Source organism: Lithobates pipiens, unplaced genomic scaffold (assembly GCF_037356315.1).
Source record: "Lithobates pipiens isolate NorthernLeopardFrog02 unplaced genomic scaffold, aLitPip1_a1.2 Scaffold_8, whole genome shotgun sequence".
In the NCBI taxonomy this organism is placed as follows: Eukaryota; Metazoa; Chordata; class Amphibia; order Anura; family Ranidae; genus Lithobates; species Lithobates pipiens.
Window position 1 is genome coordinate 540,442,167 of NW_027507903.1, and position 17,119 is coordinate 540,459,285.

The window sequence follows — 17,119 nt, forward strand, 5'->3', positions numbered from 1 at the left end:
AGAGACAACAGGGGTTCTCATGACTGTGGTGAATGGAACCCCTATCCAGAAATATTAGGTATGTAAAAAGCTGCAGAGTGATTAGACGTTGTTCTGGTGACCTGACTTAATTAGTTAAAATCTATCCTAAGCCAAAAAAAATGTGTTTTTCAGTTTTGAATAAAGTATGGAATGGTTAGCTCCTGTCTATTTATTTTTGGCTGCCTGTGTCCCACTGGGGAGAATTTCCTTTACTTCCTGACTCAGAACAACAAAGGGAAGGGATAGAAAATCTCCCTAAAGTAATGGCCCATACACACGATCCGAATATCGTACGATATCGTACAATTTTCGGATCATGTATGCACTACTTTCGACAATCGATCACGACAGTTCATCCGATATTTTATCGATCAGATATACATAAAAATTTTCCTTGTACGATTGCAGATCGTACAATTTTCGTTTAGTCAGTATAGTTGTCATCCGAAAATACAATACAGATACACTACAACACATGACGTCGTATAAGAATGTTACGTGACTTTATTTACCTATTCAATTTCTACTTGCGACTATTAAGCGAAAAAGGTCGTACGATCTGTTGTACGATATTCGGTTCCTGTGTACGAGCCACAAGGAGCAACAGGCTCAATTCACAAAGCAAACACTCCACAATAAGTTGTTAATTTACTAAAACTGGAGAGTGCAAAATCTGGTGCAGCTCTGAATAGAAAACAAGCTTCCAGGTTTTTTTTTTGTCAAAGCTTAATTCAACAAGCTGAAGTTAGAAGCTGATTGGCTACCATGCACAGCTGCACCAGATTTTGCGCTCCTCAGTATTAGTAAATCAACCCATGTATTCTTATTTTTAAAAAAGTGAGTTATTTTCAGCTGGGTCCAGTTAGATTTGAAAATTACAGTCGCATGGCTGAATTAGAAAGCCTTATGCTTGTGTTACAGGTTTGTTAATTTAGTCTAATCTCTCTAAAACAGCTTTCACCGGAACCAGTGTCCCTGTTAGGAGATTCTCAAGCCCCCCCACACACACACTTTTTTCCAGTGACAACTGAAAATTTCGACATTTAATCACAGTGATTATGGTGACCAAGGCAAATAAAGACGCTAAACTTCATCAGTAGAAACACGGAAATAAAATAAAAACTTGATAGGGATTCTAACCCTTTCACAGTTTATCCAGAATGGAAAAAAACAAAATTGGCCTTAGACACTTTAATGCCGCGTACACACGAGCGGACTTTTCAACATCCAAAGTCCGACGGAATGATTCCGTCAGACTATTCGATCGTGTGTGGGCTGCAATGGACTTTTGATTCGCAAAAGTCTGACGGACTTTAGAAAATGGAACATGCTTCAAATTTTTCCGACGGAACTCCGCCGGACCCGGTCCCTTCGAAAAATTCGCTCGTGTGTATGCTATTCCGACGGACTAAAACCGACGCTAGGGCAGCTATTGGCTACTGGCTATGAACTTCCTTATTCGAGTCCAGTCGTACGTCATCACGTTCGAATCCGTCGGAGTTTGGTGTGATTGTGTGTGGCCAAGTCCGCTCAGTCGAAAAGTCCGTCAGAACTCTGTCGGAACTCCGGCAGAACTCCGGCAGGACTCCTTCGGAAGTCTGTCGGACATAAATCCTCTCGTGTGTACGGGGCTTAAGACAGACTAACTCCCAATCCTCCCCAAAAAATGTGAACATTGGCACATGGCCACATTTCTTAGCCCCCACTCTTAAAACAAATGCCCCCCCCCCTTTACCTAAATTGCGGGACTCTTCTACCCACAGTCTCCAGTAATTTAAACAAAAATTTTTTTAGTTCTTTAGTAAGGCCTGGTTCACATCTATGCTCCCCGCACCGTTTCTAGAATCGCAGACCATGCAGAAACTACAAGTTCAGTGCAGTTGCGATTTAGAGTGCTTGCGGCATGCCATTAGGATTAATGGCACCTGCACGCATCCAGCACACCTTTCTGTGGCAGCAGGAACCACCTGCATAGATGTGAACTAGACCTTAAAGGGGTTGTAAAGGTTTGTGTTTTTTCACATCCTATGCATTAAGGTGAAAAAACACCTGGCAGTGATCGGCCCCCTACTACTTACCTGAGCCCCTTATTTCCCTTGGTGAAGACGCGCTCTCCCTCTCTCCAAAGGGTTCCAGCTCTTGATTGGATAGATTGATAGCAGTGCAGCCATTGGCTCACGCTGCTGTCAATCAAATCCAATGACGCAGGCACTGGGGGGGACGGGGCCAAGTCCAGCATTCGTGTCTATGGATGCAAATGCTAGACTCGGGAGCGGGTCCACAATGTAACCCCCCACCCCCCGGGAAAGTGCTTCTCCTAGGGCATTGATGGCGAACCTTGGTACCCCAGATGTTTGGATGTTTTGGAACTACATTTCCCATGATGCTCAACTACACTGCAGAGGCCATGAGCATCATGGGAAATATAGTACCAAAACATCTGAGGTGCCAAGGTTCACCATCACTGTTCTAGGGGGTTATCTGATGCGGGGAGGAGCCACGAGCGCCGCCGAGGGACCCCAGAACAGGTGGATTGGGGCCACTTTGTGCAAAATGAGCTACACAGTGGAGGAATGATTTGTTTTTTGTTTTTGTTTTTTTTTAAACAAGCCTTTACAATCACGTTAAGGTTTTTTTTTGTCAGGTTACAAAACAAAACGAAAGAAAAAAAAAGAAGACAAAGAAAAAGAAAGAAATTATACTGTAAGCAAAGTGACATACAAATACAACATGTACAGGTACAGGTTGAGGTGGGAGAGTAAGAACCAAACCCCCCGATCTCCAGAGGTCTGATAGGAACTCATAAATAAAAATGAAGAGTGGAGGGTTTTTTCTAATACAACCCAAAGCCCACAAAGTGACCCTGTATTTCTATAATTTGGCACTCTGTCCGCACAGCCACATCATCTATTTAAACGGATCTGTGAAGGGGAGAGGGCATATCCTATCTGCTGCCGCAACAAACTGCATTTCATTGGAACACAAGTGTGGTGATATCACTGCACTCGTAGTCGATTATTTCTTCCACCTTCAGAACTGAAGGGTCTATACCTTTATACAGACCAGGGGCTGGAGGAATAGACTGCAAGAGCCTGTACCTTGCACCAGACATCCATTGAACACACTTGCAAGGCTCTAAGCCCTTGTACACATGGGCGGACATTCCGACGGAAAATGTCCAATCGGACCGTGTTGTCAGATAATCTGACTGTGTGTGGGATCCATCGGACTGTTTCCGTGGGAATATCCGACAGACAATGTTTTAGAGCTGGGCTATAAAACTTTCCGAAAACATGATCCAATCGGACTTTGTCCGATTGTGTGTAGAGAATTCCGATCAGACAAAGTGCCACACATGTTCAGATCAAATTCCTAGACCAAAGCTATTGGCTACTAGCCTGAACATAGTCCTGTCGTAACGAAATAACGTCATCACGTTACGTAAGATCGGATTTTCCGACAACTTTGTCCGACCGTGTGTATGCAACACAAGTTTCGGACAAAATCCGTCGGACAAAATCCGACGGATTTTGTTGTCGGAATGTCCGACCGTGTGTACAAGGGCTAACACATATAAAATAAATAAATGTGAGTACATATTATTATTATTTTTTTATTTTTATATATAAAAGGTAGAATATACCCTTAATAATCAATAATTAACAAAGCATACTGATCACCTATTTCCAACCAACTAAGATTTCGACTAATAGACTTGCTGGATACCTGTACAGAACATGTATACTTTATATAAGCCAAATTGTATTTGAATTAAATTCTTAAAAAAGGATATTAATCCCTCTAGCTATATCATATTGCTTCTTGTTAGAAAAACTTCATTTCAGCATATTTGGTTCACTGACCCACATTTCCCCATTCATGTTAACTGAATGGAGGCCTTTATAGACGTGTCCAAATTGTGTGTACAGCATGTTAGACGTGCACATCTTTGAGAACTTTAGACAACTAGGGCATGTATTAAAGTGAAAATTGTCTTTAGAGCACAGACCCCAAAACCAACATTTTTTTATATTGCAGCTTACCAGTGCTTAGCTGTGGTGGCTGCATTCATTTTCTTATTTTTCAGGCTTTTTTATTTATTTTATTTATTTTCACATGGTGACTCTGCCAGTAAAACACACTTCCTGTCCGAGGGTGACAACACTCCTGTACTGTATAGAGAAGTTGTCACTTCAGGACAGGAAATATTTTAGGACTACAGAGCACCTCCCTGTCTTCTCATCTCAATAACATAGATTGAGATACACAGAGAATCTAGAAATGTTCTTGATTCCCCCATCAATGCAGACAGGGTTGATGTAGGAATCCCTCCTGACAGGTGGGACAAGGCAGTGATTATCGCTAGTGGCTATAGTAGCCACTAGAGATACATGCAAGTGAATCAGGCAGGCTGGTTGTACCCACGTCAATCAACTTGGTACATTCAGCCTGCCCATTAATGATTATAATCTCGGCCAATTTGTGCTGAATCAGCTGAGATTTGAACCATGTATGGCTGGCTTAAGCCTTTCTCAACCTTTTAACCTATTTTCAGGTCTCAAGGAACCCCTGCTCAAATTAATTAATTGGGTGGGGTGGGGGCGGGGGGACAGTGTAAAGAAGATCTCTGACAGATAAAAAGATCCACCAAATGGTATCGGACCAAGAATTATGCAGGCACCTTCATAAGGAAGGCCAGTCAGCCACAGCTCAAGGAACCCCTTGCCCACCTCTAGACGAATCGTAAGAGTCCATGGAACCCTAGTTAAGAATGGCTGCTCTAACTGATGCCAGTTCAACACAAGTAGAAAGCACAAAAAGTTATCAGCTCACAAGATTTCTGGTAGGATCAACAGGTACTTGTTTGCACTTATTAAAAAGATAAAACAAAATTATTTTAGATGTATATTTAACAGACCAAAGGGTAGCAAATAGGAGACGTTCATTGGTTTACATATCTGGTCTCTGCAGCCAATACTTCCAGACATGAGCCATACTTCCAGCAATATCAAAGGTCAACCTGGGAGTGCTGGGACAACAGACTGGGTGGGCCACAAGGCTGTAATCGGCATTGTGTGTGTTGTTTCAAAGTACAGTAAGGAAGGTCATCAGTGCTACAGAGGTCAGAGATAACCCCCTCCCTTAATGACCTCACTAAGTAGTTAGTATAGTCTGTAGGATATTAACTCTGATGTGTAAAGGCCTTTTCTCACTTCTCCACTAACAGTCCACTCCCTTGCCCATTTAAATGTAAATGTTTATCCTGCTAGGCTTATGAAGATAAGATGTATTTGCACAGAGGGGGGAAGCTCTATACATGGACCCTTGGTCTTTCACAAGCTGAAAAGGTGTAGGTAACCAGAAGTCATGAGGGAAGCAAATTATGGCCATTTTTTTTAAGGTTCTTATCAAGAAACCTAAAGACATAGGGTGGCAATCATTTCTTGGATATTTCATTACTAAAAGGTTCTTTCTACCTTCTGAATATATTGAAACTGTAAATTACATATTGCCAGGTAGTACCTAATAAGCAGATCAACTCACTGTATCATAGATTGCCATCTGCCTTGCCAGGCTAATGACAATCAAGGACAATTCAGTTGAGCTGAATCTACTTTTAATGCAATGTTGGCCATCCTGAGAAACCACATTCCCCAGCTAGTATAAAACAACATATTACTTTACAATTACGGGTAGCCTTTGGATACCCTAAGAATCTATCATGTTAAATTTCTTCTACCACAATTTTACTGTAATATTACTCATAGATGGAAAGACCTGCCCAATGGCTAAAGAAGCCATAGGTCTTTTTAACAACCATGATGAACTGCAAGATGTTGTGATTTCTTCTTAAAAAGCTTCATTAAAATAGTTACCCAGTTGGGAGGAAAACATTTTTTTACTTAATACTTCATGACTTCTCCACAGGAGGCCAGAAGCCCAAAGTGATCATGCAGCTGTACCTACCCATTAATATTTAAATGTTGCTGCTTTATAAAGAAATTGGCAGCAACTTAGCATAGCTATCCCAGTGGCACAACATGAGAACATAGAATTGTGGTTCAAAATAAAAAAGGTATCTGACATAGATTCTAAATGTAATTATTTTTAAATAACAAAAATTTCATACTTACCTGCTCTGTTCAAAAACATTGATCCCCTCCGGAATCCTGTTCCTTCTCTTATGGAAAGCCCTGCTGGTGCTCCTGGCTCCACCCCTTTGTCAAGTGCCTCGATAGCAAGCCATTTTCTATAGGATCACTTGTGTGAGCTCGTTCCCGAGCTGCGCTGTGTGTCCATTGACACACAAAGCATGGCTTGACCCCGCCCTCCGCTCTCTCCTCACAGGCTGTGATTGACAGCAGCAGGAACCAAAGGCTCCCACTGCTGCCTCCAAGTCTAGTGAGAAGAAAGAGAGCATTAAGAGCCGCTGCTCTTGGGCATAGCCCTGGGTCAAGATAGAGCCTCTGTAAGTATTTAGAGGGGCTATGGTGGATCCTGATCAGAGAAGGTTTTTTTACCTTAAAGTGGAGTTCCACACAAAAATGGAACCTCTGCTTTAAGTGTTGGTGGCCCCTTGACTTGCACATTTGGCATGTTTTTTGTTGGGGTGGCAGTGGGTACCCTGTTTTTAAAGGTACCCAGCTCCCCCTCCCTCCCTGAAATCTTCTGGGACACATCACAGATCCCAGAAGATTGCCCGGCCATTCACAGCTCGCAGCGCATGCACAGTGCACGCCTGGCTGTGAAGCCATAGCCAGGCGCCCACAGTTAGAATGCCAGCGCTGCAGAGAGGAGGGGGAGAGGATCCGGGGCATTGTGTGACTGCACCGCTGGACCGTAGGACAGTGTCTGATTATTAAAAGTCAACAGCTACAGTTTTTGTAGCTGCTGACTTTTAAATGGGTGGAATTCTGCTTTAATGTTTCTACCTAGCCTAGTACACATTATTCAGGTTTTTTTTCCGTTGAATCCTGTGGGCTGAATGAAAAAATCTGAAGAGCTCGGGAGGAGCCACTATACTAACTATGTTAGTACAGCGATCTCCCCTGCTGAACTATTGTATTCTAACAGGGGGACTGTCCCCCCACCAGAGCACACCGGCCAGGACTCTCAACCATTGGCTGAGTGCGTTGATCGGATGCCAATCAGCAGACCTTTTTAAGTCATGCACCTTCGATGGAAGCCGGCTGAATGGCCAACTTCTGTCAGACCAGCTGCTGTACAAATGGGCTGATGCTGCCCGATATTCGGCCTATGTATATGGTCCTTTACAACCACTTTAAGGTGGTCATACACCCATAAAATTTCATTCCAACGAAATTCTGAATAGTTTGTCCGAGAATTTGCCATCGTTAACTCAAATACTTTCATTTAAAAAACCCTTAAAATATCATCCATAGCTGCTACTTGAGTAGAATCCCACATGTTAAAAGTGTTATTTTACATTACATTAAAGTGTTTTTTTGCCTAGAACATGCGTATTACAATATGTATGATTTTTCCTGAACGAAAACCACTTTCAGGGGTTAGAATTTGGTTGCAAATAATTTTCCATCCTGCTCCTTTGAATTCACTCATCATCACTACGGATGAAAAAGAAAGTTGATTTGACCCCTCTGACTGTTAGAAAATAGAACATTTTGATAAAGAACATTTTTGAAATTTGAAAATTCTACTGGTATATGGTCACCTTTAAGCTATACTTTAATCCTATTCCATGTATAATTAAATTGCCTAAAATTCCACAAAGCAGAACCTTTTATTGGTTGAACTAGATGGACTTATGTGTTTTTTCAACCAGACTAATTATGTAACCTTTTATCTGATGCAATTATATAACAACTATAACAATTATATCCATGTGTATGGAGTGCAAACTTATATTACCTTATCAGCACACACAAGAGATCAGCATCGACATTTTGGTAATGGAATTGTTCCTCTAATGTTCTGTTCATCTCTGTTATTCAAGTAGCAATTAAAAGAGTAATCCAATGCTCACATTTACTAGGCTGCAATGGCTAGATTCCCAACATTACGGATATTCATTATCAAATTCTTCCATGTATGGCCAGCTGTACGTAAAAGGCGCACTTTGCCATTCTACACTCAAACCAGTAAATGGGATTTTGCATGATTCTATAGATCTGATGTGATACCAGGGTTAGGGTTCATACACATGGGTACAAAACTGACCATCTGTGATCCCACTATCCAGTTCTGAATGATAATGCCATGCTTTTGCTAAGAAATATTAATATTGTGAGATAAAACCTGAACATCATTCACATGGCTTATTCCCTATATAGTTACAGCTACAATGCAGTCTCTCACAGGCACCAATGAGATCTCAGCCGTCATCAGTTTAGCAAAATCACTATTCAGTTCTTTAGGGCTATTATATGAGTTATGCCGCGTACACATGGATGGACTTTTCGGCAGACTAGGTCCGACGGAATCAGTCCGTCGGACATTCCACTCGTGTGTGGACTAATCCAATTGTTTTTCTTTTAAAAATTCTGAAGAACCTAGAAATAGAACATGTTTCAAATCTGTCCGACTGACTCAATTCCTATCAGGAAAATGGACCAAATACGATGCAATGGTAGCTATTGGCTACTGGCTATTGAACTTCCTTTTTTAGTCCCATCTTACGTCATCACATTCAAAACGAACGGACTTTTGAGCGGACTTAGTTCGTTCGTGTGTGGGCAAGTCCGTTCGTTCGGAAGTCTGTCGGAACTACGCCGAAAGTCCATCGGGAAGACCGTCGGACCTAGTCTGCCAGAAAGTCCGGTCGTGTGTATGCGGCATTACTCTATATTGCAATTTGCACTATGCTTCATTAAAAGCTACAAAGTCGTGCTTAAAAAAAAAAAATCAAACAGCGATTGAGATCAAATGCAATTTGAAAATTATATTACATGTCTCTCTGGTGCATGAGTATCTAAATTATAGAGGTATATGATCTTTTACAATGCAGACGTTGCTTTCATTTTTAGTACATGTTACTGTTGCCAAGTAATCAGCAGTAGAAAATCAGCAAATGTGACACCCTCTGTTTAATTTTTTAACACAGTGGCAAGAAGTTGCATGGGTACTGAGATTTTCTCACTGATCTGCTTCTGAATGCTAGGGGTAGAATGACAATTAGGATGGACATAAGCTGCCAAATTATAGCAAGTCATTTTCCAAACTTCTGTGACAATTTGGGTCATTTATGTTTTCCAGGGGGGCAGGGGGTAATGAGTGCCTCTGGCATTGGAAGCGGACATTATAACACAGGGACAGTTGCAAATTTGTGAGATCTTTTTGCGTACCGGGATGATCCATCATCAAGGAGAAAGACAGAACAGAAGCTGGTATGATTTATGTGAGGTTAGCTGTATGTGATTATTTGACATTAAGTATTAAAAAAAGTCTGTATATGTGAAAGAGGTTAATTGACCCAAGACTGATAATAGTTGAACTCCAGCATGTCTATGCTAAGTCCTTTTAATAAAGTGCTAGCCATGCAAAGTGACTACATTTGCAATGCTGTAAGGCATTATTAGTATTTTAGTAAACTTCTGCCTTATTACTTTATTTATTTTATTATCAATTATTACTTTGAATACAATTATGTTTTTAAATACATATCAGGTTAAATAACTGAGCAACTGCTGCAATAGATTTTTGTATGATGAAAATGGCTATATTGAGTCTGCCTGCTTGAAAGAATTTAGCCAAAATTGACACAGTTTTTAATGGCGAATTATCCAGCGGCATCTTCTGTCTCTCGGACCTGATGGTTCATAACAGTTTTAATTAATCTTATTGAGAATGCAACAAAAGGAGCGAGTCTCCAAGTTAAAGCAGTTGGGAGGGAACTATAGTCCCTTTGTTTTCTCTCCCCCAAATCTAACTCATTGAGGAAATTGTATAATTGGAGTCTCATGAAATACTATGATGAGTCAGCTCACCAGAATCTCCTGAAAATTGAATGTAATAGGTTGACGGATGTTTTCATATTAATTAATTTTGCAAATATTTTTTCTATGTAACGCAATGGGGTTGATTTACTAAAACTGCAGAGAGAAAAATCTGATACAGCTCTGCATAGAAACCAATCAGATCCCAGTTTTTTTTGTCAAAGCTTAATTGAACAAGCTGAAGTTAGAATTTGATTGGCTAAGATGTAGAGCTACACCAGATTCTGCACTCTCCAGTTTTAGTAAATAAACTCCAATGCCTTCTGGCAGACTGGCCATATATTATACAATTCTCTTATACATTTTTCCTTTAAATTTACCAAAATCGTATAATATGAGGTGAAACCTTATATGCAATCATGCAGCCCCTTGCACTACATAATTAAAGTTTAATCTAAAGAAAATTGAATAATGTATGGCCAGCCATAGAAATGTATACAGCAGATAGAAACAGAATAAATCTGCAGCCCATTGAATGACAGCCCACAATCACTTCAATTCAGCATACAGAGCTATACTGGACTAGTGCACCTGGTGTCACAGTATAGCACACAATCACCTAAAGCTGAATCATAGTAGAAGCATGGGTCACTACCAATACATTTCTACATTAAATACACAAAAAGCATATCAGTGCTCCCAGATGCAGCAGTAGGTACCGTAGTAGAAGCTTGGCAGGTGATACTTACTACGTGGACGTGGGGCCTGAGTGGCATTTGGTGAGGCTATGCAGACATCCTCCCTCGGGAACTGCTCACAGCGAAGCATTTCTGGCCAAGAAAAGCCAAAATACTGCATGACTGGCTCACAACCATCTCTCACCTCTTCGCAGAGCCATCGGCATGGGTAGAGGGGCTGTTCCAGGCACACTGGGGCAAAGAGTGAACACAACAACACCTGGGTACCTGGGTGGCAGTTTTTGCTTAGCAAAGGAACCCAGCTGCTGGCTTGGTACTTCACTTCCACCATAGTTTCATGGTCCAGAAGATTGGGCAGCACCATCTTGTTGTAGCCCACGCCATGGCATAGTGCAAGATCTTGAGGAATGTCCACGCATTGGGGTGTCCTTGAATAGAACCTTCCACTTTGATAATTCCGAACCATCTCCGGCTGAAAGCCTACATAGTCATATTCATTGGGCTGAACCTCCTTAGATAACAACCCAGGTGAGATCCAAAGAAGCAACAGAGGCCAAAGGCCACCTCTCAGTGGCATTGTTTCCAATAATAAAAATACTCCCTACTTAACTGTTAAAAAAGTAAAAAGTGAAAGTTTTTGTTTTAAATTTAAAAAAAGTCACACACAACACACTACCTTAAGTAATCAGAATAGTGCTGACAGTGCAGTAGCACAGTATAAAGGTCTGGTGGATGGCTTGGAGCTGCCTGCTGTAATTGCAGAATTTGATATTGGAGTGAGGAGAGCAGAAAGTGTTAGCCAGGAAAGAATCGGAGAGATCCAATGAAAAGTGTGCAGTCCCTCCTCCTCTCCACCCTCTCTCTTCCTTGTGTCACACTTTTTTCCTCTCACATTTGTGCTGCTCTTGTCTCTTTCTTGTTGCTCTTTCTTATTCTGACCTCTAGCAGTTTCTCTCACACCACCCATCCTCCCTAATTTTACCCCTTTCCTCTTCACCCACTCCCCTGTCCTCTACACCTCCGCCTCAATCTCTTTTCCTCCAGGCATAATTAATTTGCTTAAGTGTCACTCACAGTCCCTGAAAGTGCAGACACAAAATTAACCCCACGTGCTGAACGGCTTACCTGCAGCTGTCGCAGGTTACCAGTCACAGCTGGCTGAGAAATATTTTCGCACTAGGGAGATCGGTATCGCTTAAAGTGAACATACCTCCAAGGTTCTGTCAATTTGTAAACCATATAAAAATTGTTTAGACAGCCAGAACGCATAAAAATGTTTATTGACGCAATGCAAAGGTCAGTGCTGTTCAGCAAACTGTCCGAACATTTTACAAATGAGCTTTCACTGGTCTTCCCACTCTAGAGCTGAAAAGTGACCAGATGTTGGCAGATTCAACCGTATAATAAAGTCTTTCTCAACCAGGCTTCTCTAGGATTCTTCCAGAGGTTGCTAAGGGTTCCCTGAGCAATGAACAATTTCTGCCTCTCGGATAATTTACCGTTGATACCAATCATCTTTTTAGCTCACTTCCCATGAAACTCCACTGTAAGGGACATTCTTTTCTACTGACCACCACACTAGGGGGTCTATTCTCCACAGACCAGCAATGAAATACAGAACTTCCCTCACCATCTCCATTGTCCATCAATCTAGGGAGGCCATTCTTCACAGATCACCACTGTAATGTAGCTCTTCACTGATCACCAGTGTAAGGGGGCATTTTTCCACTAACCACCAATCTAGGAAGGCCATTATTCACAGACCACCAATGTAATGTAGCTCTTCACTGACCACTAGTGTAAGGCTAAGTTTTACATTGGCATTAAAGTGGTTGTAAACCCATTACAACCACTTTATCCTACAGGTAAGCCTAGATTAAGGCTTACCTGTAGGTGCAAGAAATATCTCCCGAACCTAAAAGGTTTAGGGGATATTTGCAGAAATATTGGCACCAATGTCTACGGCGCATGCACTGTACATCGGGCGCAGACACATTGAGTGTGGCGTTTCTAACGGCGATCATGCCATTAGGGGCGGCACCAGCGCGCATGCGTGGGAGTAACGTCATTGCGCCTCCGGGCAGTCACAGCTCTGGAGCCGCGATACCCAGAAGTCACTCCGGGATAGATGATGGCGTCGGAGGAGGTGAACGAGGGCTGATGCAGGGGCTTCAATCTCAGGTAAGTAATTCATAATGAGCTAGAATGCTTTACATACTAGCTCATTATGCCTTTGTCTTGCAGAGTGTTTCTTTTTATTTTTTATTTTTTTATTTTTTAGAGGCTTTACTTCCTCTTTAAAAGCAGGCATTTGAATGGCATTAAAAATGCCCCTCAAATGCCGATGCAAATGATACAATGGATAGCACATAGTGCTGTTCACATTATGAAACCATGAATCGTTGGGATCACGTTGTTTCAAAATTGAAGCCTCATGTCTTTTAGATTGTAAGCTCTAAGGAGCAGGGCCCTATGATTCCTCTTATACCAAATTGTAATGTAACTGTAATGTCTACCCTCATGTTGTAAAGCGCTGAGCAAACTGTTAGCGCTATATAAAACCTGTATAATAATTATAATAATAATAATAATAATAATGTAGAGTAGTTTTAAGCCTTTCAACACCTCCCATTCAAGTCTATGATAACGTTTCTCAAATGCCCTGGCAGGCGTTTGCAGGGCAGGTGTGGGGCATTAAAATTAGTTTATTTCCTGTAATATGCTATTTATGGAGCAGTTTTAACATTGCTTAATGCTCATAAAATGCATCAAAATTGCACATAGGGCATTTGGGGAGCGTTTATAAGGCTTGTAAAATGCCAATCTAACAACCATACTAAAGCTCATTGACGCAAGTCTAATGTCCATACTAACCCTATAGGAGTGCTTGTTAAGTGTTAGAAATTTAGCCAAACGTGAACAAGCTCCAAGGGGGCACTTTTTCACTGACCACCAACGTCAGGGAACATATAACATATAACTTTTCCACTGACCACCATTACTAGGATGGGGGGGGGGGGGCATTACCCTCAGGCCACCAATGTAACATAATTTCACTGCTCACTAGTGATGGACGAACTTCCGACGGGACGTTTCGCGAAAGCGAAATGCGAACGGACCCAAACGTTCGCGAAACCGAACGTTCGCCGCGGGCCCCATTGACTTCAATGGGAGGCGAACTTTGCAAACCTTCATGTCGAATTTGCGGCCACGTGGTAATTATTAGGGGGTAAAACGTAGTCCCATCATCTGGACAATGACATAATACATGTATGAGGTGAATTTGGGATCGATAACTACAAGCATTTTTATTTTATTTGGGAAATTGTTCTAACAATTCAGGACTATGGAGCTAATGAAGGCAATGGAGGAGAGGGAAGGTCAGGGACCAGGGTAGGCAAAGAAGAGGGTGCAGGAGATGATCACCAGCAGCGTGACATACCGGAATGACACATGCACCGTGATAGAGGCATCTGACAGCAGCACCGTAATACAGAGCACTGACAGCAGCACCGTGACATACAGCGCTGACAGCAGCACCGTGACATACAGCGCTGACAGCAGCACCGTGACATACAGCGCTGACAGCAGCACCGTGACATACAGCGCTGACAGCAGCACCGTGACATACAGCGCTGACAGCAGCACCGTGACATACAGCACTGACAGCAGCACCGTAAGCAGCCCCAGGAGGAAGTCAGCACAGCACAGGGATGGTGTGATCCCCTCATAATAAGAACCCCCAGGAGGAAGTCAGCACAGCACAGGGATAGTGTGATCCCTTCATAATAAGAACCCCCAGGAGGAAGTCAGCACAGCACAGGGATATCATAAGCAGCCCCAGTAGAAATATGACACCGCTCAACCTCTTCAAAGAGGAGGGTAGGGGCATATAGTACGGTGTGCTTTTTTGGGTCAAGGAAGTGAGCAGACTGTACGTCAGTCCCTATACCGCTGAAGGACTGCTGCAGTATAGGGCAGCGGTCAGCAGTGGTGCACGTCAACCCTATCTATTGTGGACCGATAGCGGTCCTTACAGAACAGCAGACTGTACCGCACTCAAGCCTATGTACCGTAGCACCCTATACCAAGTTACCAGTCCTTATAAGAACTTTTGTGGAACAAGCAGGTTGTGTGTTAGTGATTAGCAGACTGTACGTCAGTCCCTATACCGCTGAAGGACTGCTGCAGTATAGGGCAGCGGTCAGCAGTGGTGCACGTCAACCCTATCTATTGTGGACCGATAGCGGTCCTTACAGAACAGCAGACTGTACCGCACTCAAGCCTATGTACCGTAGCACCCTATACCAAGTTACCAGTCCTTATAAGAACTTTTGTGGAACAAGCAGGTTGTGTGTTAGTGATTAGCAGACTGTACGTCAGTCCCTATACCGCTGAAGGACTGCTGCAGTATAGGGCAGCGGTCAGCAGTGGTGCACGTCAACCCTATCTATTGTGGACCGATAGCGGTCCTTACAGAACAGCAGACTGTACCGCACTCAAGCCTATGTACCGTAGCACCCTATACCAAGTTACCAGTCCTTATAAGAACTTTTGTGGAACAAGTGAGTTGTGAATGTTTAGCAGACTGCAGCAGAAGGGCAGCAGTCAAGTATAATATCCTTTCTATATTTGGAAGAAAGAATATTATACATGTACAAGCCTATTACTGTACCACTGATACCAGTCCTGAAAAGAACCTTTGTGGAACTAATAATAACAGCAAGTCTTTAAAATTACCCTCACTGCCTGACAACACTGCTTCCTTCCTGTCCCTATACAAATTGGCAAAAAAAGAGAACGATTAGTGGTTACTGGAACAGCTCTTTTGTGGACCTTGATAGTAACAGCTAATGATGATGATGATGATGATGATGATGAAAGACTAATCTGGCTGTCCCTGTAGCATACACCGTCCTTTCCCTTTCTCTAAACTAACAAAAGACACTCAGGCTGCTGCAAGAATCAGCAGCACAGCAAACCTATCAACACCTAACACCTATACCAGTCCTGAAAAGAACTTTTGTGTACCAAATAGCTAGTGGTTTATCTCTCCCTACTCCACACAGGAACCTGTCCCTATCGTAACAGAAGAAAGAATGTAAAATGGCCACCGGATCGGGTGTATTTATAGGTTAGGGGGAATGTCCAAGTGTCCATGTGCTGTCATGTCTCAATTGGCTGTCCTGTATCACATGATAAACGTGTCACCAAAGGTTAAAGTTCTTGTATACATTAAACACGTAAGTCCGCCGCGGCGAACGACGGAAAAAGGCGTTCGAACGTGCGGACCGCGAATGTCGGAAATTCGCCGCGAAACGACCGCCGGGCGAAACGTTCGTCCATCACTACTGCTCACTGATGTAATAGGGACTTTCTACCCCAATCACCAATCCCAGGTCATTCTCTACAGGCTACCAATGTAATGTAACTCTTCACTGACCAGCAGTGTAAGGGGGAAATACATTGACCACCAAGGGGCACGTTTCCACTGACCAGTGATCTATGGGGCCATTCTCCACAGATCAATATTGTAACAGAACTTCACTGAGCACTAGTGTAAGGGGACAATTTTTCCACTAATCGCCAATGTGAGAGAGCAGTACAATTGTTATTGTACTACACCTTACTCCTTATTCTTCTATTGTTTTTCCTATTTTGACAATGCACAGTTTACACAAATTTCCTATGAGCTGTAGATATATTAAATATTAGTATGGCTTCCCTTGACCTGAAAGTTATTTCAGTGGTTCCTTAGTGTTTAAAAGGTTGAATGAGGCTGGTATAGAATGCCTAACTCTTGGCCTTCTGCTATCCCTCACTTTTAGATATGAGCATATTGATTTATGATATGTGAGTGACCTGAATTGGATTAGATGATATTTTCTACAACTGCAATTCTTCTGAATTTTAAAGTGCTTGTAAAGAATCACATAATTCATGAATCCTGACTGCTGGATTAATCTCTTGGTAGATAAAGCGAATCAACACACATGTTTTAAGGATATTTAACGAATCATGAATTGCCTAGAAAGATTTGCACAAATTGCAGCCAATTAATACTCTCATCTTAACCTACGTGTCACCCCCAATCCGTACTGTGGGAAAGGCTGCCCTGCTTAGTGTCCTTAGAGACAACTATTATGTAGCTTATAGCTTATAGGTATTTATATAGTACTGATCATTTATACAGTGCTGTACATACTGTCCATCCAGATCAGTCCCTGCCCTCACAGAGCTTACAATTTATAGTACACATATTAGGGCCAATTTAGTCAGGAGCCACTTTAACCACCAGCATATCTTTGAAGTGTGGGATGGAACTGGAGAACTGGAAAACCATGCAAGTACATGGAGTATTGTGGTCTGGTCTTGAATCAATGAAGTGCAACCAGGCATAAGTGCTACTAACTACTAAGCCACGGTGATGCCCAGGAAGGGTCTGGTTATACACAGCCTGTAAGTGCTAAAGTGACCATTATGATT

General features: G+C 42.3%; 1 protein-coding gene across 1 annotated transcript in view; it reads right to left on the reverse strand.

Moving 5' to 3' along the window:
- The window catches only part of SFRP1 (secreted frizzled related protein 1), a 35,599-nt gene extending 24,103 nt beyond the window's left edge, over nucleotides 1-11,496 (reverse strand). Inside the window, exon 1 of the mRNA XM_077469709.1 lies at nucleotides 10,685-11,496. Within this exon, the coding sequence (XP_077325835.1) occupies nucleotides 10,685-11,210 (526 nt within the window). The 5' untranslated portion in view covers nucleotides 11,211-11,496. The remainder of the gene's footprint in view (nucleotides 1-10,684) is intronic.
- Between the last annotated feature and the right edge of the window lie 5,623 nt (nucleotides 11,497-17,119).